Source organism: Hermetia illucens, chromosome 1, assembly GCF_905115235.1.
Source record: "Hermetia illucens chromosome 1, iHerIll2.2.curated.20191125, whole genome shotgun sequence".
Lineage (NCBI taxonomy): Eukaryota > Metazoa > Arthropoda > Insecta > Diptera > Stratiomyidae > Hermetia > Hermetia illucens.
In genome coordinates this window covers 76,089,641-76,113,243 of record NC_051849.1, presented here as the reverse complement: position 1 = coordinate 76,113,243, position 23,603 = coordinate 76,089,641, and the positions used below count along the sequence as shown (strand labels likewise).

At 40.5% G+C, this 23,603-nt stretch overlaps 1 protein-coding gene across 3 annotated transcripts in view; it reads left to right on the top strand.

Annotated features, from left to right (window-relative positions):
• LOC119661297 (cAMP and cAMP-inhibited cGMP 3',5'-cyclic phosphodiesterase 10A-like) overlaps positions 1–21,381 on the top strand; it is a 35,002-nt gene extending 13,621 nt beyond the window's left edge. The window contains exons 9-14 of one of the 3 annotated variants that reach the window (XM_038070585.1): positions 709–824; positions 6,839–7,076; positions 7,141–7,296; positions 11,235–11,683; positions 20,940–21,047; positions 21,107–21,381. In XM_038070585.1, coding sequence (XP_037926513.1) covers positions 709–824; positions 6,839–7,076; positions 7,141–7,296; positions 11,235–11,683; positions 20,940–21,045 — 1,065 coding nt within the window. In that variant the 3' untranslated portion in view covers positions 21,046–21,047; positions 21,107–21,381. Of the gene's footprint in view, positions 1–708; positions 825–6,838; positions 7,077–7,140; positions 7,297–11,234; positions 11,684–20,939; positions 21,058–21,102 lie in introns of all 3 variants that reach the window. The other 2 variants (XM_038070584.1, XM_038070586.1) reach the window with 2 other exon arrangements.
• The last annotated feature ends 2,222 nt before the right edge of the window (positions 21,382–23,603 follow it).

Here is a 23,603-nt window from a genome sequence, read left to right as displayed (position 1 = left end):
TGAAACGATGGCGTAGGCCAGGACGCCAGACAGCTTCTAGAGATATTGAAATGGTGGACCTCGGCGCAAAACCGGGGTATCTGGAGTTCTTTACTAAGACAGGCTGATGATCATTGTTAATCCCGATATTTCGTGCCAAATTGCCAGTCCCTTGACCATCCGGATAATCGCCAGCCACACAGAACATTTGATATTGGCTCACTTTCAAATTTCAGACAAAATTTTACAATCAACTTTTAATCTAAATTTCAATATGCATTATTGTAACGGTATTTTATACCTACAATCCTACACATTTGCCATATTCTGTAGCTTTCAAATGACATTGTGGCCTTAATTATGGAAAATTTAGGAATATTACGCACTAAATGTGAGAAAACGTGGTCTTGATATGGAGCATCGACTCAGCTGTGAATGAGTATTTGAGTCAAATCAGGGTAATAATCGCGGGCGAGCGCAATGCTGACCACATTGCCTCCTACAGTGTACTACTGTAGTGTACCGTTGCGATCTTGAATGAAGTGCTCTAACACACTTCAAGACCCTGATCCAATATGGATTGTTGCACCAACGATTGTTATTATTTGTTTTACACAAGACTGTCAAAAAGGGTGTTCATTGCCTTTGTAAATCATACAAAATCCTTCGAAACACATGAACATTTATATAGAAAATAATGCAGATACTATCTTTTGTCTTTATTTACAGGAAACATCTAATTTATCATTTGTGCACTTTGGGATGTCCTTGATTGCCCGAAGGTATGAACATCCAGAAATGTACGTCCTGGAGGAGACGATTTATTTACCACCAGATTTTTACAAGTAAGAGTCCAGTTCAAGAATTATCTTTAAAACTCCATTGTCCCCACATTATCTTTTCAGTTATAGTCTAGTTCCCATTCGTTACTTTATAGGATGGAATGCGATTAAAAATTTGCGGTAAATTAATGCTTTGAATGAGTAATCTATAGTAAAGAGTTTTATTCAGAACAAGGAAGAATTTTTAACGGGCTTTGGGACAATATGTTCTAGTGTATTGTGCTCGCATCGCCAACGGTTGTTATGTTCTGAGTTTCCGATGAATATTTATATAGAATGAAGAGCTTGATTTTCCGTAGATTCAAAATGCCGTAAAGGCGATGGCGTAGACCAAAACTACTGCGATATCGCATTGGTTGACCTTAGCGCGATACTGGAATGCTTTTAGGTCCATATTAAGACACACCCAGACTTGTTGCGCCGTTGATGATGATGGTGAAGATTAAAGACACATGAATACGTGCACAGAACGCTGGAATGCCTCAAAGTCGGAGTTGCATGGTCTTTGGCAATGCAAATGAGACAAGTGTTCGAAGGGTCAATGCTTAAGCTCATTCCTAACATGGGGGAGAGGCAAAGCTTCTGAGCACTCAGCCCATAGTGGTTCATTGTACACGAGTCCCTCGTCTGAAGGAATATCCCGAATTCGTTTATGTATCGCAGGATTTCCGTTAGTGGATGTGATGCTATCCGCTGCAGTTGGAGTACATCAACACCAATAATCTGATGTCTGATGCGTCAATAGGCGAAGCACTCACATAGAAAATGTTCCGTGGATTCCGCTTCCTCATTGCAGGATGGACACGTATCATCTTGGAGAATTCCTACTCTGAAAATATGCCCAGCTAGTGAATTATGGAGAGTCAGAATCCACACAATATTTCTGCAAGTCTGTCTGCATTCCGACAGGATAAACTTTGCAGTATGTTTGTTTGGTTCTGACAGGAAAAGTTTGGTGTGTCTAGCAGGATGAAGGCTCATCCACTTGTCTTTATGAGAAGTTTGTTCCCAGTTTTTGATAACAGCATCAGCCAATGCTACTGATACCGCAATTGCTGGTTCCGGGCCGGGCATGTGGAAAGTTGAAGCCTCTTCTGCTAAGGCATCCGATTTCATTTCCCTACACACCACAATTACTAAGTGGCCAGAATATATCCATCGTATTGAATCTAGAAACAGAGTTCAATCGGTTTCTGCATTGCTGAACGATTTTTGAAGCGATCAAAGTACTACTCAATGCCCTCAATGCAACTTGCGATGCGCCTGCCCTTCAACCGCTCGTCAATCATCCAGATTGTCGCCCTTATGATCGCATACACTTCAGCCTGAAAGACCGTTGTGTATTGTCCCAAGGGGAAAGCCAATTCTCGTTTTTATTCGACAGGAAGACTCCTGCTCCAGAACCGGATTCAGTTCTCCGAATGACTCTTCCGAAGCTCTCATTGTAGTGCTTTAAATAAACAAATCCAAAGGCTACAAATTGAGTAATACATTCAGAACTGCGCCAGATGTCGTGATCATAGCGCCGGTGATACTCAGACACACAGTTCTTTGCAATATGGCGAGTTTACAGCGAAAACTCTTTTGTTTCACTTTAACCCACCACACTACGAATGCATAAGCTAGCATCGACCTAATGATAGCAACATATATCCGCATTACTACCTGAGGCCTAAGTCCCCATGTCGAAGCAAAGGTCCGCTTGCACAGCCCATAAGCTGCGAGAGCTCGTTTCACTTTTATCTCTTCATGTTTGCTCCAAAGAAGCTTCTTGTCTAGAATAACTCCCAGATATTTCACTTCTTCGGAGAGTTGAAGGATTGTACCGCTCATCTCTGGAAGACAAAAACCATTCTGTTTCATACTTTTTGTAAATAATACCATTGTGGTTTTATTTGGATTTACTGAAAGTCCATTCCTGAGATATCAACTGTCAATCAAATCAACGGCGCGTTGTATATAGCCCACGTCATTCGCATAATCTTGAACGTGTTTTGGCGGATTTTACAGTTCGCATATTAGTGAGTTGATCAGCGTGCACTACACAAAAGTGGGGATAGCACGCCTCCTTGAGGGTAAGCTTTCGTCGCTTCTGTGGTCAAAAGCCCCCTCCTCCCATCGCGTATTCGCCTTTCAGAACTGCGTTCTCTATCTTTGAAACCAAAGAATGAAGAATAGACTCACAGACTTTCCACATTGGTAAGCATGTTGGTTTTCATTTAGTGGGTGTGACCTTAGCGCCTTCTCGCGAATGTGACGCTCAAATAGTCTCTCCCGACATTTCAGCGAAAATGATGTTAGGTTGATTTGCCTGAAATTCTTTGGATTTAAATAGTCGTCTTTCGTAGGTTTAGGTACACCTTCTACCAAAAGGAAGGCACGTAGTCCAGAGCAAGACATCCTTCGCTTTCGCATTTTCATTGGTAACAACCGCTCTCGCCGTGTCCAAATTCTCCTTGCAACACTTTCGTGTTATAGGGTTTGCAAAAACCGTCAATTCTCTTTTTCCCACTTCTTCCCGGGTGGTGTACTTTCAAAATAGTCTGCATAGACTCAAATCTGGAGTTCGTGAAAGTGCCACCCGGTTTGCTAAGAGTCCAGCGTGGCCGGCTTATCCTTATTAAGGACTTTGCACAGCCTGGATCTCCCCTTCACCCTCGAGTTTCTCACAGTATGCTCTAAAAGAGTCTCGTTTCGAAAGTTTTACGAGCCTCTTGTATTCACGCTCTGAGCTCTGGAAGTTTAACCAGTCTTCATTCTTATTGCTTTTGTAAGCACGATTTTGAAGTCGTCTGGTTCATTTGCTGAGTTTTTGCAATTCTCGTTTTACTATGTTGGCCTCGGAAATAGGGCAAGCCTCTTGAAAGAACTCTAAAAGTGTGCGATTCAGAGTTTCCAATTGATTTTCTATCGCCAAAGGAGTCCTTAGTAGCCTAGGGAGCTCAACTTTGTCGCCAAGAGGTTCATTGAACTTTGTCCAATCCATTTTCCCAGGATTCCGTCTTTGTATTACAGGCTGTTCGCCTGCAATAATCAGATTAAATTCTAAGTAACGGTGATAATCTAGCACTCACTAATTTCTAATCAACTCTAACAACTTTGAAGTGCAGATTGTTAGGTCAATTAATTCACTTCTTCTTGGCCCCACGAACGTAGGAGGGCACCCTACGTTCTACGACTCTCGAACAGTGAAAAATCACCTGCCATGATTTTTTGCAACGACTTTGGGCTATCAAAAACGAACCATGATTGGCTTCTGGAATGTGCGATAACGATAGCGAAGGTCCTGCTCACTTTCTACAACTCGAGCGGAAATTCCATCGATATAAGCAGGACATTCTAGGCCTAAGCGAAGTAAGATGGTGAGATTCTCGAGAGCACTCCTCTCCCTCTTGCGATACTAATGGCAATGTGCTTGCAGACGCAAATCCGGTGTAGGGTTGCTTCTAGCGGCTACCGCCTGCTCTCTCGACCTGGGAGCCGGTTTCTGACCGCCTTCTAACTTTAAAATTTCGGTCCAAGTTAAGGAGCATTACAATTGTATAACGGTATGCACCAACGGAGACTTCTAATATAATGGAGAAGGACGCTTTTTACGAGCAATTAAACACAGTTTAGGAGAGTTTCCTGAAGGTGATATTGTGATGGTGATATGTGATCTGAATGCCAAGTTTATCTCTGACAACACCTTGGTCGGACATGTGATGAGGAAACACGGTCTTGGCGATCGTAACGCAAATGGTGAAAGGTTCGTGGATTTCTGCAACTTCCACTGTACGAGCAATCAGATCGGCCACTTCACGATCAGCAGTAGATTTAGGAGTTGCCTTCGGAATGTCCACAATAAGAGAGGCGTTGATGTCGGTCTCGAAAGGGGTCAATATTTGATAGTCGCTTACGTCCGCTTGTGTGTTGTGTTCGCTAGTTTTCCCAGGGTTGAAAAGATGCGACCTCCCAAATTCAGAATCGACCACTTATATGATTCAGCTGTCGCTCGATAGTGGGAAAGTTCTCTTGCTGATCGACCGGCAGATATACTGAGTAACTCACCTGGCAATATCAATGAGTATTGGACCACCATTAAAAGTACTCTTTTTCTCGGGTGCTATTCAGCTTGTCGGCCACATTCCGAAGGGTTCCCAACATAACTGATGGTAGAATCATGATAGTAGTCGTATCGAACGAAACGCGGTCGAGCTGTGATACACAGCCATATCCCGAGAGTATACGAAATCGCTACTGATAGTAACATGCGGATACGGAATGCTTCTCAAAATTGAAGAAAAATCATCTCGACAAAACGGAGTAAAGCGGCTGGGTTTAATAGTCTCCCCACATAGCTTTTTACAGCCGGCAGGTCATGCAGAGCTGCGACTTCCACTCATACGGGAATTCTGGAAATCGGGATGATCGTTAAGATCCCAAAGAAGCGCTCCCGTCTTGAATGCAACAATTGAAGGGGTATGCTCCCTGTCGTCACAAAGATAATAAATAAAATAATCCTGGAACGCAAGGAACATCTCGAAGGCTTGATTGACAGAGAGCAGTTTACGCTCTGGATCCTCCATCATTGATCACATTAGGCACCTACAAATCATTATGAAACAATGTGTAGAGTTCTCCACGTGGCCTGCTCTTCATGGCTTTCAAGAGGACTTTCAACAGCGTGAACAGGGAGTGTATCTGCGTGCTCTAGGCGGGAGGGTCATTCCAAAGAAACTAATAGCTATTATCACAGTGACATATGATGGTGCAAAATGTCACGTGCTGCAGCGAGGTAAAATCTCAGAGGAATTTGAAGTTCAGCAAAGTTGCATCTTGTCACCGGTTCTTTTTCTCCACGTTACCGGTGGCAACCAAAATGTTGCCTTGGTTGGAGGACTTGGTGGAGTTCATAATCAATTGAACTCAATCTCCCTTAAACACCTCGACTACCCTGATGGCCTCTGCTTGCTCTCCCATTGAATCATTAACCTTGACCAATTGGCTCTAGGTTTGGATGAGAAGACAAGCAGAGTCAGACTGAAAATAAACACTACCAAAATCAAAATTCTCAATTTGATAGGTCATCGCACTGTTAATAGACAGAGGAACAAAATCATTGCTCAATGTGTGTTCTCGCATGTCAAAGAGGCGTGCTTTCTGTCGGCAGTACCATCTGACCTAATGTCGGTGGAAATATGGAAATGGAGTGCCACATGGAAAATCACCACCACTGTTATTCAAAAAACTCCAAGCTTTCGTCCACACTTGTCCGTGAAGTGTCGTCGAGATAAGCAGGCCTTATATAATTCAAAAAAAAACTCGATCGCCGCAAAGGCCATTTATTTGTGGACCTTTTGACCAGATGGCGGAAGTGTGAGCGTCTTTGGAATTCCTTTGGGCAGCTCAAGCCTAGGCGTGGTTGGCTATGCCTCATGAAGCGGTGAATGAAATCATGAAATCATATATGTATATACTAAACACGACGGTGGAATTCCCCTAATTTGAAGTAGTAGATCCTTCGAAATAACAAAGAATCGAGTATGACCATGATAAATATAGAGTTAGTGAAGGTTGGAAGTACAGCTAACATCCAAACTTCATGAACTCTTGAACAAAATCTAATTCGACGAATGCATATTATGTTGGAAGATTGGCCTATTTATAAAAAAAAATATTGAAAGGAAACCGGATCCTTTTATAAGAAATATATTCTGTGAAAACTAGGGAGAATTTTAGCGAGGAAAGGAGGAAATATCCTGGTAAGATCAAAAGTGAGTGCCAAAGTAGCAAAAGAGGTGCTGTGGTATAATGCGCAATTGTATAACTCTTGCGCTGCTATCACGTTTGAAGCGATTAGTGTTGGACTTTCAGCGTATCAGTCAATTCCAGCCACTTAATTTCTGAATTCAACATAAACAATTTTTCCTTCATTATTATTATATTTGAGCTTGTCTTGTATTCTTTTGCATCAATATCAATATTATTTAGTTCAATTATTTATTTACTTATTTTGCCAATCTAAACATTCCCAGATTCAATTTCGTACCAAATGATCCGGATGAGAAAGAAATCCCGAAATACATTTATCACATTTTCAAATCGGTCAATAAGTATTTTCCGGACAAAGATGCAATCTATAAATTTATCTTCGCAGTGAAGAAAGTATACAGAAAACTTCCTTATCACAACTTCACAACAGCATTCCTGGCATGTCATTGCATATACTTGATTATTTACTATTACCCATCGCGATTTCCATCCACACTTGAGGTAAGATATGTTCTGTAGATGCCGGCATGGAGACCTTTACAAAATCCGAATTTTGTTCCCATAGAAAACCGCTCTATTAATGGCTGGCCTCCTCTTTGATGCGGATCATCGGGGACTATCTGCAAAATATATGGAAGCCGTGGGAGATCCTATTATGAACCACGCATACACGACTCCAATGGAGATGCACCACTACAGGGTATCCAAAATTTTGATAAAGGTAAGTAAATGTAATTTTTCAGTATCGGTTTGGTAATCAAAAAGAATGGATCGATAAGCGATTTGTTTGTGATCTAGGTTTTGATACCAACATTTTCAGCAACCCAAAATACATAATCTGAGTTAGCCATGTTTTGACTGCTGCATTTCGTGGAGAGATTCGATGGATTATGTCACCTTTCCTCAAACACGTCAACTACGCTCCCGACATTTGCTTGTTACCTCACAGAGTCATAGACCTTGAATAGATGGGTCTGGGTTTCGGACTGGGGGTAAACACTAACAGAACCAAGGTTCTCAGTTTGACTGGCCATCACACTTTTCCTGGTTCCAGAAATGGAAAGAAGACCGAGGGCCTAAAATAATTTCCCCAATAACATCATGACAATAGCAAATGAAGAACTTCGTCGGCCTACGGATCAGAGGAGGATGAGAAGGAAGTGGCAGTGATAAAGTGAGACAATTTTATTGCTATACCATGAAATGGAACCCACTTTTAGAGCAAGGCAGACGAGTGGGGCGTGCCGTAGAACAGCGGAGGAGGAATACAAACTTCTCGGAAAGTCGTAAGGAAAACTGAAGGACTTTGTCTGGAAAAGACAACGATACGGTGTAGTGTGGTTTATGCGCTATGCAATACATAAGGTTAATGGTAACCATATAATTGTAGTGTTTTCATACAGTGTCTATATTTTTCTTTGGATTATAATTTGAAGTTTGCTGTTATTCACCCGAATCCTTTTTTAGTGCGAAGCATCTTTTTGTGTATAATGCTATCGCAATGTTTTTGATAGGCATTAACGTTGAATTCCCAACGTTTCTGGATCATTTTTTCACATTGATTCAATGTAGTGCGATTTGCTCTTGAACATTCGGCTTTAAAATCACTATTCAGGGATCATAGTATTACAAACACTCCGGGTTTACTTTTCTTTATATGTATTGGACAAGGTCTTGGGTTTAAATTTTTTAGAGCGCTAGCGGCATGGATCAACTTGATTTCCGTTTGAGTCAGTGCGAAATCATTCTGTTTTTTATATAGAAGTGGAAAATCACTCCTTATCAGCAACTATGTCCCACGGAACTATCAACAGTTATTAAATCGTGGGGTCGGTTATAGCGATATAGGCTTGCTCTTACGGTGTGGATTGTTCCTTTCTTGCTGCTCCGCAGGCGCTCTATCCTCGCTCTATCGAAGCTCCAGCTGAATACAGCCTATGGTGTCGCTTACAGCATCCCTCACTTCTTGCAATTCGAACATTTACAGAATTATCGTCCCTATTCCTAATAATTTCTTCAAGAGTAATTCAAGCTGCTCCCTCATGCTGTCAAGTCGATACACGAAGTGTATGTACTTCTTCATATTAAATTAGTCATTCAGCAGCTCTCTTCCAACTGCAGCTCTCATTTGCTTTCCAGTCAGCGTATTCCACCTCGGCCAAAATATCAATGGGTATCATCGGCGCGACCACAACTGTTGCTTCGTCTATAGCTATTTGGCATGTACTAGCAACACCTAGCACGCTTCGATTATATACTGCCCATAGGTTTCTCCTGTATACCTTAGTATTGGGGTCCTTCGTCCGAACTGATGCTGTATAAAAGTATAGATAGCATAATGGATGTACACACTTTCGCTAACAATAGCCTCCTCAATGGTTTGAGCCCTCCAATGTTGGCCATGATGCTAGTTAGCGCAGCTATGATATTCCCTAATCTCTAGCTGGCGTAAGTCAAGTGTTTCTGATGATCCAGCAGAACATCTAGCTATTTGATGTACTGTTTGCGGTCTCGAGCGACACCTTAAAACTTCAACTTGCGACAACTGACTAGTACGGTCTCAATCTTGTGTTTAACCTGCTCTTCCCTATGTGGTACCCGATATTCCTTAATCAGCATGACCGATGTCTCTCATGCGCAAACAACATTCTCTTACAACTACCATGTCACATAGGCAGTATAGCCAATAAATGTAGCTTGCCGCGGCAGTTTCATTAATTGCACATGTTGCTATTATATATCCCAGACTATTAAGCACAATACCTATCCTTGAATTTTATAACATACTATCATTGCTCAGAGTTCAAAACATTTCTCGCATTGAGGGTGATGATCTGAAAATCTTAGAAAGATTTGTTGTCTCCATTTTGAAATTGTGGTGATGGGTGGGATGGATTGTGGCTTAAATATCTCTGAGGATCTAACTGTATTCTCAGGGCAATAAGATGTTCCTATTTTAATCGGCGCTATCTCATTGGCTGTTTTCCTAAGGACGCTCTAGACCCAAGAATTTATCTTCTTTTTGTTTCTGCGAGTATGTCAGCCCCAACCTCCACACGCACTGTCTTTCGAAGTCCTTATTGTATAGCACCCCTTAACATGCTAAACGATTCTCCCTACCAATGTGGCATTCACATATGTGAGGTCCAGTAAACATCCTACGCCTCTGCTTCGGAAAGTTATTGTGTTCCCGACTTTTGCGAATCCAACGCCCAACTCAACGAAAGCTGTTTATATCCTACTGTAGATGTTATAACTGCTTTTTTTCGCCGATTACTGCAATTGGATTACTATGAATTTCCTTTCCATGGATTCGTCAACTACCTTCTCATCGATATCTCTGCATTTGAAAATAGTATACTGCTCTTATCTTCGCCTCTTGTCATAGAAATTTCTCTATTTGATATAAAAACTTGCCTATAGCTATATCCTTGAACTCTTTAAATTCTAACACTAAATCCCCTCTCTGAGACAGCTAATATTTTCTCCTGTGTTAAAAACTTTTCGGAAACTGCCGGGATATGCTCGCTTTTTTGTGTGGAAATAGTGATCACCTTCGGTTTCATCCTTTTCTTGTGTTGTTTTCTTAGGATCGACCTTTCCCCAGGCCTTCTAGTTTTCTTGTGAAATCCACTTCCCTTCACAGACTATGGGGCCCTTTGTTCTTAACTAATGACTTTAGCCGATCCTTTCGCCTGTTGTGTATTCTTGGAAGCCCGATTGACTTATTTGATCGTTCTGACAAGTTTTTCCCAGATATATTTGTTCACCCACGACTTTGCGCGACCAGATTCCGCTTGACCACACCCAGGAACCTTTTTAAGATTCTACTCGATGGCTGTCTGTCACACCCGATTGGGGCTCCATAAATACGAAAGGGGAGTGTATTTTTTTTTACAGAATATGGCTTTGTCGGGTATCAAATGAAAGGGCTTGATTAGTACTTTTCGAAATATATTTGATGTCGGGTGAAATGTTGGGGGGGTGAGGACTCAAAATATGACCTCCAAAAAGTGTAACAGGTCTCGTTCTCAGAACCTATCCAACCGAAAATTCTGAAAAAATAATCACAGTGGTGTTTTTAAACGAAATCTAGGCCTCAAAATACGTCCTGTTCCGATATCTGCACAATTAAAGTTAATGTTGCTAGAAGTACCAAATTTGGTAGTGATATAAAAAAATAACATAAGGCATAACTTTGGGGAGTTTGAAGAAAATCCAAATATTACTAACAAAGTTACAGAAGGTGAAACTTTTACATTTTATCTTAATTTTGTGCATTCTAAAACGTTTGTGACGTCATCATGACATATCAATTCGGCAATACTACAGCAAAGTGAGCATATGAATGGGGGGTCGCAGGGAAACATTTCGTTTTATGGTTTTAGTCATTTATATATCAATATAAATTACTCAAGATGGACATTAGTATGTATTCATTGGTACATATATGCTCATGAAGCTTTGGGGTAGCGCCGAATCCAGAGAGATATATATATATGATATTTTTACACTAAACCAGCGGTATTCAATATACGTGAATACAGGTGTACGTTAGCAAAGGAATTCTCCGTATCTTAATTCTGAACTTATTACATATTTTATTTCAAACGGAAGTGAGAAACATTACTTAACTATTTACTTTAACATAATTTTCAGGCAACGAAAATTCTTGAACATATTCCCGAAGAAAAAATACCAAGATTCTTTCGAATCTTCAAAGAATGTGTTTTATCTTCCAATATGGAGTTCTATATAAGGCGAAGGGTTGACGTTCGAGTTTGGATAAAAACGAACACTTTGGATTGGAACAATCAAGTTCACCGAACAGGGATACGTACAATTATCATAACAGCGTCAGGGTTTATCTCTCCTGTCAAAGGTCTAGAGTATTGCCAGTCGGTAATCGAGGGAATTTTTGATGAATTATTCCATGAAGGAGACCTGCTACGTGAGATGGGAATACAACCTCCCGCAACAATGGATCGTGAAATAAAGAACAGTTCTATTATTAGCGAAACCACCTTCCTATCACACTTCACGTTGCCGTGTTTTGAAATGTTACGAGATCTTTTCCCGATGACTGAAATCCTACATAAGAATACAGAGTAAGTATTTTTACAATATATCTTACATACATGTATGCAGTAATGGCCTCTCGTTTCTCCTGACAATGTCGAGAAGAATACTCAACAATGAATAAAACGGATTCGTCATTTAGATACCAAACTTTCATCAATTCTCAGAATCATCATTTGTTGGTGCTCCTACTGATTTCAGTACTATTTTTTTTGTTAGGTTATCACACCAGTGTAAAACAAAACCTTATTAAAATCGGTTTTATTATCTGCCTGTCTGTCCGTCTTTTTCTTTTTTTTTCACACGTTGGATGGTGGAAAGGTTCAAAACCTACCGCTGGCTCCTGCCATACGGTTATGTGAGACTTTTACTCACTAAAACCACCTCCTTCTCCTTCGCTTAACCCACGGGACTGCCATTTCGGTATTACATCGCGGGCAACTAAGGCTCGTGTCGTTATTTGTAACTTTCCTCCGAAGCTCCTCCCTCCTCAGCAGATCGTGGACCGCCTTCATTAATTTCTCACCGCCTTCCAAGATTTTTCAGAGGCTAGCATGTGGTCCATGATATTCTCGGCTGTCAACCGTGCCTTGGCGTCAATTTCCGCCTCCGTTCTGTGTGCAACGAACCGCGGGCAGTTAAAAACAACATGCTCTGCATCTTCCGGAATCATCACGCATGTCGGGAAATATGGGGAGTCGTGACGCCCGAAGCGATAAAGGTATGCACGATACCCTCTGTGTCCGCTTAGGAATTGAGTTAGGTGGTAACTAACCTCATCGTGCCTTCGCTTGATCCATTTAGAGACATCTGGAATAATCGTGTGTGTCCAGCGTCCTTTAGGTGAATCATTCCATCTTTTTTGCCATTCCAAAATAGATTAACTTCGTGCTAATTGCCGACGATTGGTATAGGACTCGCCGATTACATATGATGGGTCATAGAGCGTCGACCCTCGTTCACCAAGATGTCGATGGGGATCATGCTTGCTATCGCACAAGCTGCTTCATCTGAAGTTGTACGGTAAGCATGGGGCTGCGATTTTTCTTCTGTTTACCTTCAAAGACGGTGCCCAGACTGAAGCTGCATAAAGCAAGATGGAGCTAACAGCTCTCGAGATCAAGAGCCGACGGCTTTGCCTAGGGCCACGTATATTTGGTTACATTCTTGCCACTCCGGAAGCCTTAGTTGCTAAATTTTCAAGATGGGACTTGAATTTCAGTCTTTGGTCAATCAATGACTCCTAGCGTTGGCTGCGACTGTATGTTGTGTTTACCAATCCTGATCTTTATCGATGTCCGCTTCCTTCGCTTGGTAATCAAGACTACATCGGTTTTATGCTCCGCGAGTGTCAGACCAGCTTCCTCTAACCAAGACCTGATTTCAAAAATTGCCTCGTTTTTTAGTACCTGGATCTCATCAATATCCTGTGCCACGTTAGTTACTCCGATATCGTCTGCGAAGCCAATGATTGTCACTCCTTTGGGTACTTGCAACTTTAAAATTCCGTCATACATTATTATCCACTCGGGAGGACCAAGGACTGATCCTTGTGGAACCCCGCAGGTTGTTGTATACGTCTTAGGTTCATCGTCCGAATCGTAACACAATATCCTCTCCCGGAGAAATTCCATGACTATGTGCAACAGGTATTTAGGAGCACCCAATTTGGCTAAAGCCACAATTATTTTCCATTTTGACGTATTAAAGATATTCTTCACGTCGAGAGTAACTACCGCGTAAGATTTATTGGCTTCCAATGCTTTTTCGCAATTTTCATCACCGTGCTGATGGCACTGACAGTAGATCTTGCTTTTCGGAAACCGAACTGCCTGTCTGAGAGACCACCCTCCTTTTCTGTGATTGGTACAAGCCTATTGAAGACTACCCGTTCGAAAAGTTTGCCGATACCGTTTAACAGGCATATAGGTCTATAAGACGAAGGATCACCCAAAGGTTTATTTGGCTTCGGGATTAGCACAAGCTTGTGTTTCCTCCACTCTTCCAGGAAAATCCCATCTATGAGGCACGTCGGAAATGTTTCAGAGAACCACCTTGGAACTATTTCGACGGCCACTGTCAGTGCTTTATTCGGAATGCCGTCTAAACCTGGCTCTTTATTTTCGGCAATCTTCTTCGCAGCTTCCAGGACTTCTTTCGTGGTTACCTCGGGAATTTCGCCAGGATGTATCTGGACAGTGGGTAGGTTCGACTCACTTGAAAATTGTGGGAAGAGAATGCTAATGATTTCCCGCAGCAAATCAGGGTTGGTGATCGGCGGTGAGCGCTTTCCCTTGATTGTTGTCATAACTGCCTTGTATGCACCTCCCAATGGGTCGCAGTCCGCTTCCTTGCATAACCTCTTGTGTTCAGTTTTACTTCTAGAAATGGCTGCTTGCAATTCTTTCCTCGCCTTCTTATATTGGTTGTGCAACTCTTCCGACTCAGACCGGTTTCTGTTACGTTCGCTGTGTCTCCTGGTTTTAAGGCAAACTTTACGAAGTTCTTCGATTTCGGCATTCCACCAGAAGTTGGGCATTCGTTTTTTGAGTACCGTGCGGCGAAGCATGGAAGCGTCACAAGTTCTTTGTAACTTTTGAAGGACCTGCGCCACCTTTTCTCGTGCATTTCCCACCGGCATCGCTTCCTGCAGAAATATTTCCTAGAACATTTCTTCATTAAGTTTTTTGGATGTCCAACCCGATACTACAGTGTTCTTCATTCACTTTGCTCCTGTCGTACGCTTCATCTGGAAGATGATAGCCTGATGGTCACTGTGCATATATTCTTCGCTCACCTGCCATTCTCTGTCCATCATACGCATTTTTCTCGGAGACTAGCAGCGATTGACACCAAATTTAGTGGAAAGGGGGAAACTGAGAACGCATACGCACACAGTGAGTTACATCCTTTTACACCGAACTTAAGGGGGTCATCCCGTGTGTCGGATCCGCGGAATCGATTTTTTTTGCATCAATTGTATCTAGATATAGTGTAGAATATATGGGCAAAGTGATTTTGTGATATTCGAAGTCGTTCAGAAATTATAATGTTAAACACGTAAAGCGCGCATTTATCGGTCCGAATGATATCGCTAAAAGGACAAGAATTGAAGCCAAGGCTGTACAAGTGTTTCATGAAGAAACCTAAGGTTTATGGGCTAAGTATAGCAGTATAGAAGAGCAGCCAACGATTATTATTATTATTATAGCAGATTAATGGTCAGTTAAGATTTTATGACTACAAATCACATTTTACTTTTTAAATGCGTTTTAATTGAAACTGCGTATTGAAAATCGGCTGCCACCATAGCTCAAAATCTATCCAACGGAATTCTTTAAAATTTTCACGACTTATCCAGGACAAATTTGTACAGTCCGCAAACTAGGATAATTGAGATTCATTCAGTAGTTGCTTTTTATTCATTAAAGAAGCCTTAAATAACACCAAAATTCACAAAGAAAAGTTTAAAAGCCAGAATTTTAGCTTTAAGTATAAACCTAGAGTAAACTTCGAGAAATACCTCTATCCGAAAATGGAAAAACAAAGCTTGGAGGTAAAATGATATTGTTTTGCGACATTGGTCGTCATTTGTGATTAACCTGAGTACTTTCCTGGAAAGCCACTGCCGCGCCAGGTTGCAGCAGCGCGTGGAATCTCACCACTTACCCCCCCCCCCTCCTCTCCCCATTTCTCTTTTTTTTTTTGTAATTCGGACAACTGGTTCAAGCGTTCCTGCGACATCTCTCGGCCAAGTATAGTCACCACACTATGGGGTGACTAGTGCCCAGTCGTTTCAGACCCTGGTCACTCTTCAGCTCTTTGCATATTTTTTAACAGGCATTGTCGGGAGTGACGAACAACAGCGGCAAGCAATCCAGCACTGAGGCACTGCAGTCTAAGTATATCGACGACTGGGAGCCTGCTGGCTTCTTCCCTTGAATTTGTTTATCCTTAAAAGGTTACATGGTTGCCTTATATAAATAGGTGAGGTCTGGGTGTGTTTCTAACGCTTGAGTTGATGTCTTTTTTTCACGGTCTGACCGATTTTCGTGGTCCATTCTGGGTCTATTTACAAACGAGTTCGCTTTCTTTTGAAAGTTATTTTTATATATTTTTCCATGCTCTTAAAGCTTTTTTTTCTCTCTTGATTCCCTTCATTTGTCACAGTTATTAGGGCATGATTCGTTGTTTTGTGTGCTTTCGTATCGTTTTTAAAATTTTATATAAAACAAAACCTTATTAAAATATGTTTCCTGTCTGTCTATCTGTTACACTTTATATCTCAAAAATGGTTACTTCTATTGATATGAAGCTTGGTAGAAAGGTGCGACCTGAGAATCCCATTGCAAGCAGGGAGGAACATAGTTCCAAGTTGAGTTTAAGAGGGGTCCTCATACATCCAAAAGGGGGGGGGGGGGGGGAGGTGTAAATTCTTTTTTCACCCAGTATAATCGTGTTGGGTATCAAAAGAAAAGCTTCGATTAGTAAGTACTTAGTACTAAGCCAATATTAGTTTTGAAATTAGTTTCAAACGGAAGGAGTACGAGGGTCCGAAAAGAGTCAGTTACTTCAATGACCCGTTCTCGGAAACTACCAAACCGAACTGTCTGAAGAAAATATAGTGGCCCATGCACAGACACCATGTGTCTCAAAGTACTCTCCATACCGATACCTGTTTAAATAAAGTTAACAACATTGTAGTATATCACTATATTTATTAAAAATATATTTAACCCACTTTAAGTTTATTCTAGAACCACCAACTTTTGCAGTAATATAGGCTATACTAGGGAGTAAGTTTGGTGAAAATCGCACCATTAATTACAGAGTCAAAGTCAGAGGGTCAAAACTTCACTTCTTCAACTTCATTTTTGAGCAAATTCCTTCCAATCTAAGACTTTGGGCGGCAGTATCATACTAAAGTGAATGGTCTGGTAAACTAAATATATAAACATTATGAGCTAAGTACAAATGACCATTCAAATATGCTTATATAAGCAATACACAAAACCTTTCATACCTGAAGCGTTCAGCATCCAGTTTCCCAACTTGTTATTTATTGAAGATACATTTCTGGAGGTGAGCGACCATTTCCACGTAAAATTGAAATTTTATTCATTTCTGCTTGTAATTTCCTCCACTACAATTTTAACGAAGTATTTGAAATTCCAAAAAAAACTTGTTTTTTGCTTATTGGCTAGTGTTGATATTTTCATTTTTGCAAATACCGATATTTCGGAAACCACTTGTTCTCTTCATTTTACCTGTGATTTCAGTTTACTCACAATTTTCGAAGTAGATGAGGATGCTTCTTTGACCTTGAATTCGGCAGGGTGGCAGGTAATGTTAATGATGGTTTCGGTGAGATTTACGAAAAGTAAGTATTGGGATTCTGGTTGGAAAATTTTCGTTTCAACGTTACGATCTTGGAGCTGATAGGTTGGCAAGCCAACTCCTCTGTTTTTTCTTGGTGAATAGATTCCTGGCAGTAGAATTCTGCTTCTGTTTGAGGGCATTTATTGTCTAGATAATGGATATTGTGGGAGTTTAGGATTAGGCATGGTTTGGTTCCGATGGATGTTCCTTGTTCGGAAGGTAAAGGTATGACGTGGAAGAGGGAATAATTATCCTCAATAGATCAGGGTTATAATTATTTTTTTTTTTCAATAGTTTTCCGCGTATATCTGTTATCTGGCAAATTTTTGTAATATTAATTGAATATTGAACTCATTGATCGGTCGTTTGGAAATAGGAATTCCATCCCGGTTATCCTCGGTAGCAGAATGGGTTGAACTTCCATATTGTATATATGTATATATTAATAGTCTGAATTGACTAACTCCGTACAAGAATATTAATTTCGTTAGTATAAAGTTCATAATTTTGAATATCTACGGGAAGCTTGATTCGACTCAGATGCATTAATTTCTGTGGTGGTGAGAGTTCGACTAGCATAACATTCTGGTTTGTCCCTGCCTATTGGGCCTTGGGACATTTCGGGTCCCACCACAGAATTGCTTGCGTCACTGGTAAGAACGAAAGGAAAGTCGGGATATTCTAATATGAGGTCATTTGCGAGGAGATCTTTGCAAGTATTCAAGGCTTTAATATAACGATCAGTTAGTTCGACTTTTCGTCCCTTATTCAGGCATTCGGTCAAAGGTTTAATAATTTTGAAACAATCTTTAATGAATTTTATGTAATACCCTAAAAGGCTTAAAAATCAGTTTATTTTCTTTTCGATTTTTAAAGTAAGGAATTTCCGAATGGCTGCAAGTGTGCCTGAATTAATTTTGACGCCATTAGGAGTGACAATATGGCCTAAGAAAGCGATTTCTTTTCGCATAACCTCGCACTTATTCAAATGTGCTCCTGTAGTGATGTCGAGAATATGATTAAATCATGGGGATACATTTAGCACAAACTGCGTTGCAAATCGCCAAATAGAAGGGGCAATCTTTAAGTCGAGTGGCATTCGGATGTATTGTCCTCCGTCTACAGTGAAGCTGTTTTAGCGACATCATCATCATTATCAACGGCGCATCAACCGGTATCCGGTCTAGGTTTGCCTTAATAAGGAACTCCAGACATCCCGGTTTTGCGCCGAGGTCCACCAAGTCGATAAACCTAAAAGCTGTCTGGCGTCCTGACTTATGCCATCGCTCCATCTTAGGCAGGGTCTGCCTCGACTTCTTTTTCTACCATAGATGTTACCCTATAGACTTTTCGGGCTGGATCATAGGCTACGGAATCGTCCATCCTCATGTAGGGGGTCAAAAATTCTTCGGAGGATTCTTCTCTTGAACGCGGCCATGAGTTCCCATTTGTTTTTGCTCAGAATCTAGCCCTCCGAAGAATACATGAGGCAAGATCATTGCCTTGTACAGTAAAAGTTTTGACACTATGATGAGATGTTTCGAGCGAAACAGTTTTTGTAAGCTAAAATAGGCTCCGTTGGCTGCCAACAACCATGCACGAACTTCATCGTCATAGCTGTTATCGGTTATGATTTTCAACCCTAGATTGGAGTAATTTTTAACGATCTCAAAGTTGTAATCTCCTTTCCTTATTGTTTTCGTTTGACCAGTGCAATTCGATGTTGTTCGTTCTTTGGTTTTTGGCGCTGACGTTGCCACCATGTACTTCGCCTTGTCTTCATTAATGTGCAGCCCGAGATCTCGCGCCGCCTACTCGATCTGGATGAAGGTAGAATGTACATTTCGAGTCGTTCTTTCCATAATGTCAATATTGTCAGTGTAGACCAGTAGTTGGGTGGACTTAAAAGAATGTTGCCTCTCGCATTCACATCTGCATCGCATGATAGGGCATCCCCTTGTCTTAGACCGTTGTTGATGTTAAAAGGTCTCGAGAGTGATCCTGCTGCTTTTATCTGGCCTAGCACATTGGTCAGGGTCAGCCTAGTCAGTCTTATCAATTTCGTCGGGATACCGAATTCTCTCATAGCTGTGCACAGTTTTACCCTGGCGATGCTGTCATAGGCGGCTTTAAAGTCGATGAAAGGATGCAATAACGACATCCCTTGGATCCATTTCTATTTGATAGAATCCGGAAGCTAGGTTATTCCTTTTCCTAGCTTGTCGAGGATATCGGCTATGTTTGTTATTGGGTACCTATCACTGATAATCTTTTCATTTAATTTGCGGTAATCCACAACGAGTCGCCATGTTTGCTTTCCGTTGGCATCAATCTTTTTTTGGAACAATCCAAATAGGAGAGCTCCAGAGCGAGGAGCTGGGTCGAATGATCGCCTGTGTCAGCATGTCGTTACTCTGTCGGTAAACTTCATCTTCGTATATGTTTGGGTACGGATAAGTTTTAATGTAAATGGGAAGGTCATAAGTGGTATAGATTAGATACTTCACTCTATTGGTAAATGAGAGTTTTTGGCTCTCTTTAAAAAAAATATCGTCGTACTCACCACCGATTTCGTAAAGAAGTTTCTGGTCTTCTGAATTTAAGCGATAGCTTCTGATGAGTTTTTCAATGTCAACAGTTGTTGCATTTTGAAAATTATTTATATTTTGTTGACTGATGTTGAATTATATCAACTTCTGGATACTCAGATGTTGAGAATGGAGTTACTTTCAGAGGCTGGTGGCGATAGTGTTTTTATGTTTCGGTTGAATTATTAGCTGCTTCGACTAAAATATGCCAATCGTGGGCGTGACAAATGCCTATGTTGATTTCGGTAGATTGCACATATACGTCACCGTATTTAACATCTACAGGAAGTCGAACCACCACTTTCACTTTGGGTGGTGTAGAATATTAATTCGAGTAGAGATGTGATTTATAGTGTTATTTAATTTTGGAATGGTTGGTTACAAGAGTATTGATAGTTAAATCGATTTTTGAAGTCAGTTTCGTTAATGCGTCCAATCGAGAGTCGAAATACCCGTGGAAGCGAAAGATTAAGAATCTCGTTTCAGCAGGTTGATTGAATTCAATGAAATTTGGGATTGTTACTGATTTGTTGGGGTCGTATTTACTTAATTCGAAGTTTTCCATTGCCGAGTTATTTGACCGGAAAAAGAAATTTAGTCGTAATTGAGGTTGTTGCTGATTGAAGGTGTTAGCTATAGGTGGTCTGTATGGTAGTTGGCAATGTGAGTTTGAAATAATAAAAGACTTTTTTCTTATTCGCTAGTGTTGTAATTTTTTTTTTTGCAAATACCGATATTTCTTTACGATAGTCTTCATACTTAAGGAATCTAAGAAGAAAGTCTAAGAATTTCATACAAATCAGTTTAACATCGTTTTTGCTGAAATGTCTGGAGAGACTGGGTGAGCATTGCCTTCGCTAGAAGGCGCTAAGGTTGCACCCACTAAATGAATAAACGTAATGCTTCACTAGCTGGGCATATGTTCAGAATAGGAATTCTCGAAGATGATACGTGTCCCTCCTGCAATGAGAAAGCGAGGTCCACACCTTCTATGTGAGTGGCCCGCCTATGGTGCTGATATGCTCCAGCTGCAAGGGGTAGTATCACATTCACTAACGGGAATCCTGCGATATTTAAACGAATCCACGATACTCCGACGGTACGTGGTATATAGACCAGTTAGTAGGGCAGATCGGCTTAGTTAACACATACTGAGTTATAGTACTATTGAGTAGTACATTAGATAATAATAAATAATAATATAGAAATTTATAGAGTACGGTTTTTTAGCTTATTTTTCTATACTTACATATGCGTGTTTAAATCATTTTCAACTTTTATTTAGATAAAAGATTCAAATTATTTAACTCGTTTGCAGAGAAATACTGCAGTTCTGGTTATCTAAGCTTACATCAAGTGACCTGGAGTTCCATGAAGACAATGAAGAGAATCACCAAGATGTCTACGCTGCAATTCATGATTAGGGGTATTTTCAGGTAAAATATTTTCTTGTGATCAACGGACTAATAAATATTTACTAGCAAGAGCTCACGATGCTTCCAAAGCTGGAACTTCCATAGGCTATAGCACTGGAAAAAAAATCTAATAACTTTCGACAATTGGAGAAAAGATGCACTTTGCAACCTATCCTAAAATTAACATTTGTTAATTCAATCTAATTTATATTAGATTTACCTTATCTGTGTAAAATATTTATGAAAAATATTATTTACTAGCGGTTTAAATGGGCTAACTAAATTTTACTTAAAATTAGAATGAGAAAATGCCATTCAACAGCAATGTCACCCACAATCTATTAGCTACCATGTATTTATTGTAAAATGAAGTATAATATGCTTAATTCTAGTTGAATAAAAACGACTTTGAACTTAAAGGATGGATTTTGCTTTCATTTCAACTCAAGTATACATAGGAAACAATGCCGCTTGTACCGGAGTAAGTGGCCTAAAAGTTCGGTAACATTTGAAATTCTTATAAAATATACAACAGTTTCAAGATGGATGGAAGAATGATATACTATTTGTATATTGAGTTGCTTATTTATTCAATTAAAGACAATATAAGAAAAGTAAATTCCTGGTTAAATATTATCCTCAAAGGGAGGAGCAAGTAAATGGCTTAACTTGAGCTTAAGGCTAAGGAAAGAGACTGAGCCAAAAGGACCCAAGCGGTAATGCATTGTAGGACCGGCATAACCTCGGAATCGAGAAGTGAAAGTAAATGCCGAGCTTCGGGAAGGGTACTTAAAAATGTCCGCACTACGTGTACTCCGGGAGGCGATGCGGAAAATAACATCGGAGTTGGCAGAGCAATCCATCAGGTAATTAGATAGTTTAAAATGGGTACACATATCAAGGGCAGGAAAGGGAAATTGATCCACTCGGGGAAGATGGTCGGGGGGAATTTACATTGTACAGCTTAAAGAGAGTTGAAAAGTGTTAAAGAGTAAACAGAGTTATGGTCAACGGTATGAAAGGCTTTGCCAAAATCGGTATAAGTAGCCTGTGCCTCCTGTCGTCAATTAAGGCATTTAGCAACCAAGTTGGAAACAACCAAAAGGTTTGAAGCAGTGAGGTGACCGAAATGCACGGTCAGCCAATCGTAGACATATCTCTCGAGGATTTTGGGACAAGATGAAAGAAGAGAGATGGGACGGTAGTTCACAGTTAGTAAAGAATCTCTAATAATAAGGGCCACTTTCTAGAGATGAGGAAAACAGCATTCTTCTAAACTTTCGTTGAAGATAATTAATACACAGAGGGAGGGAAATATATTGCCTGCAGTTAACAGGGAAGAGGTTAGAAAGCCTATCGGGACGGGGTCCGACATTGGTGTCGAGATTACCAATAAGGAACTCAACTAAGGAAGGCGTCAGGAGAGGAATGGCCAAGAAGAGGCTTAAGGGGACAGTGGTTGAGAGAGTAAACACGGAAAAAAAGAACGAAGGAGGTCGCAGGATTGTTGTGGGGATTCGGCAGTGGAATCGGCAAAGTTGATGGAATAAGGGAAAGATTGGGTAGAGTTACGGGAATGACTGGGCCTCGACACTCAACAAGCATCTCTTATGCGCAATTGTATTTAACAACTTCACAGTGGAACGCATAGCCTTAGAGGCAAGGTCGAATTGCATGAAGTTTTCTGAGTTTTTCTACTGTTCCTTTCCCGTTAGGAATACCACAAAGTTGTACTACATAGGCCTACTTAGCCTATCAATTACGCTCACAGTTGCACTTTTTAGTATTCTCCATCCTCGGTTACTAATAGTATACGAAGGAAGTTAATAGCAGTCAGTTTTTCCGGCGAGCAGCATTTATCCCACTGTATTTTCCGAAGCTAACGCAATCTAAAACAAAACCTTATTAAAATCGGTTTGCTGTTTGTCATTTTTCTCGAAAACGCTTATAGCGATTGACACCAAATTTGGTGGAAAGGTGGGCACTGTGAACGCTCACGCATCATTCTATGTCATATTTAAGAGGGGGTCGCCATAAATGCAACAGTTAACAGTGTGTAACAGACACATTCTCAGAAACTATCCAACAGAAAAATCTGAAAAGAATCAAAAGACTGCTACTATATGGTACCTAGGCTTCGAAATACCTTTCATACCGATATCTGTTCAAATAATGATAATAACAGTTTATTACTATTTTTTTGTAATTGACTGTAAAACCCCCTTAAGTTCATCCTAGAATCATGAAATTTTGAAGCGATGTAAGCTCTAATATAGAGCATGATCCTACCATTTGGTGGAAATCGCACTATTATTAACAAAGTTATAATAGGTCAAAACTTCTGTGCAAATTCACGACTTTGAATGTCAATATAACGTTCTAGCTACTAATGGAACAAATGTCCACTGAAATGTTTTTATAAAAGAAATACAAAAAACCTTTCATACCTGAAGCGCTCAGCTTCCGGCTTCCCGACTTTTTTATATGTACATCCGACAATTAATTGAACTATCTATAATAGCTTAAAGTTATGTAAATATCCGGGTTAACTTGCTTCCTCCTATGAG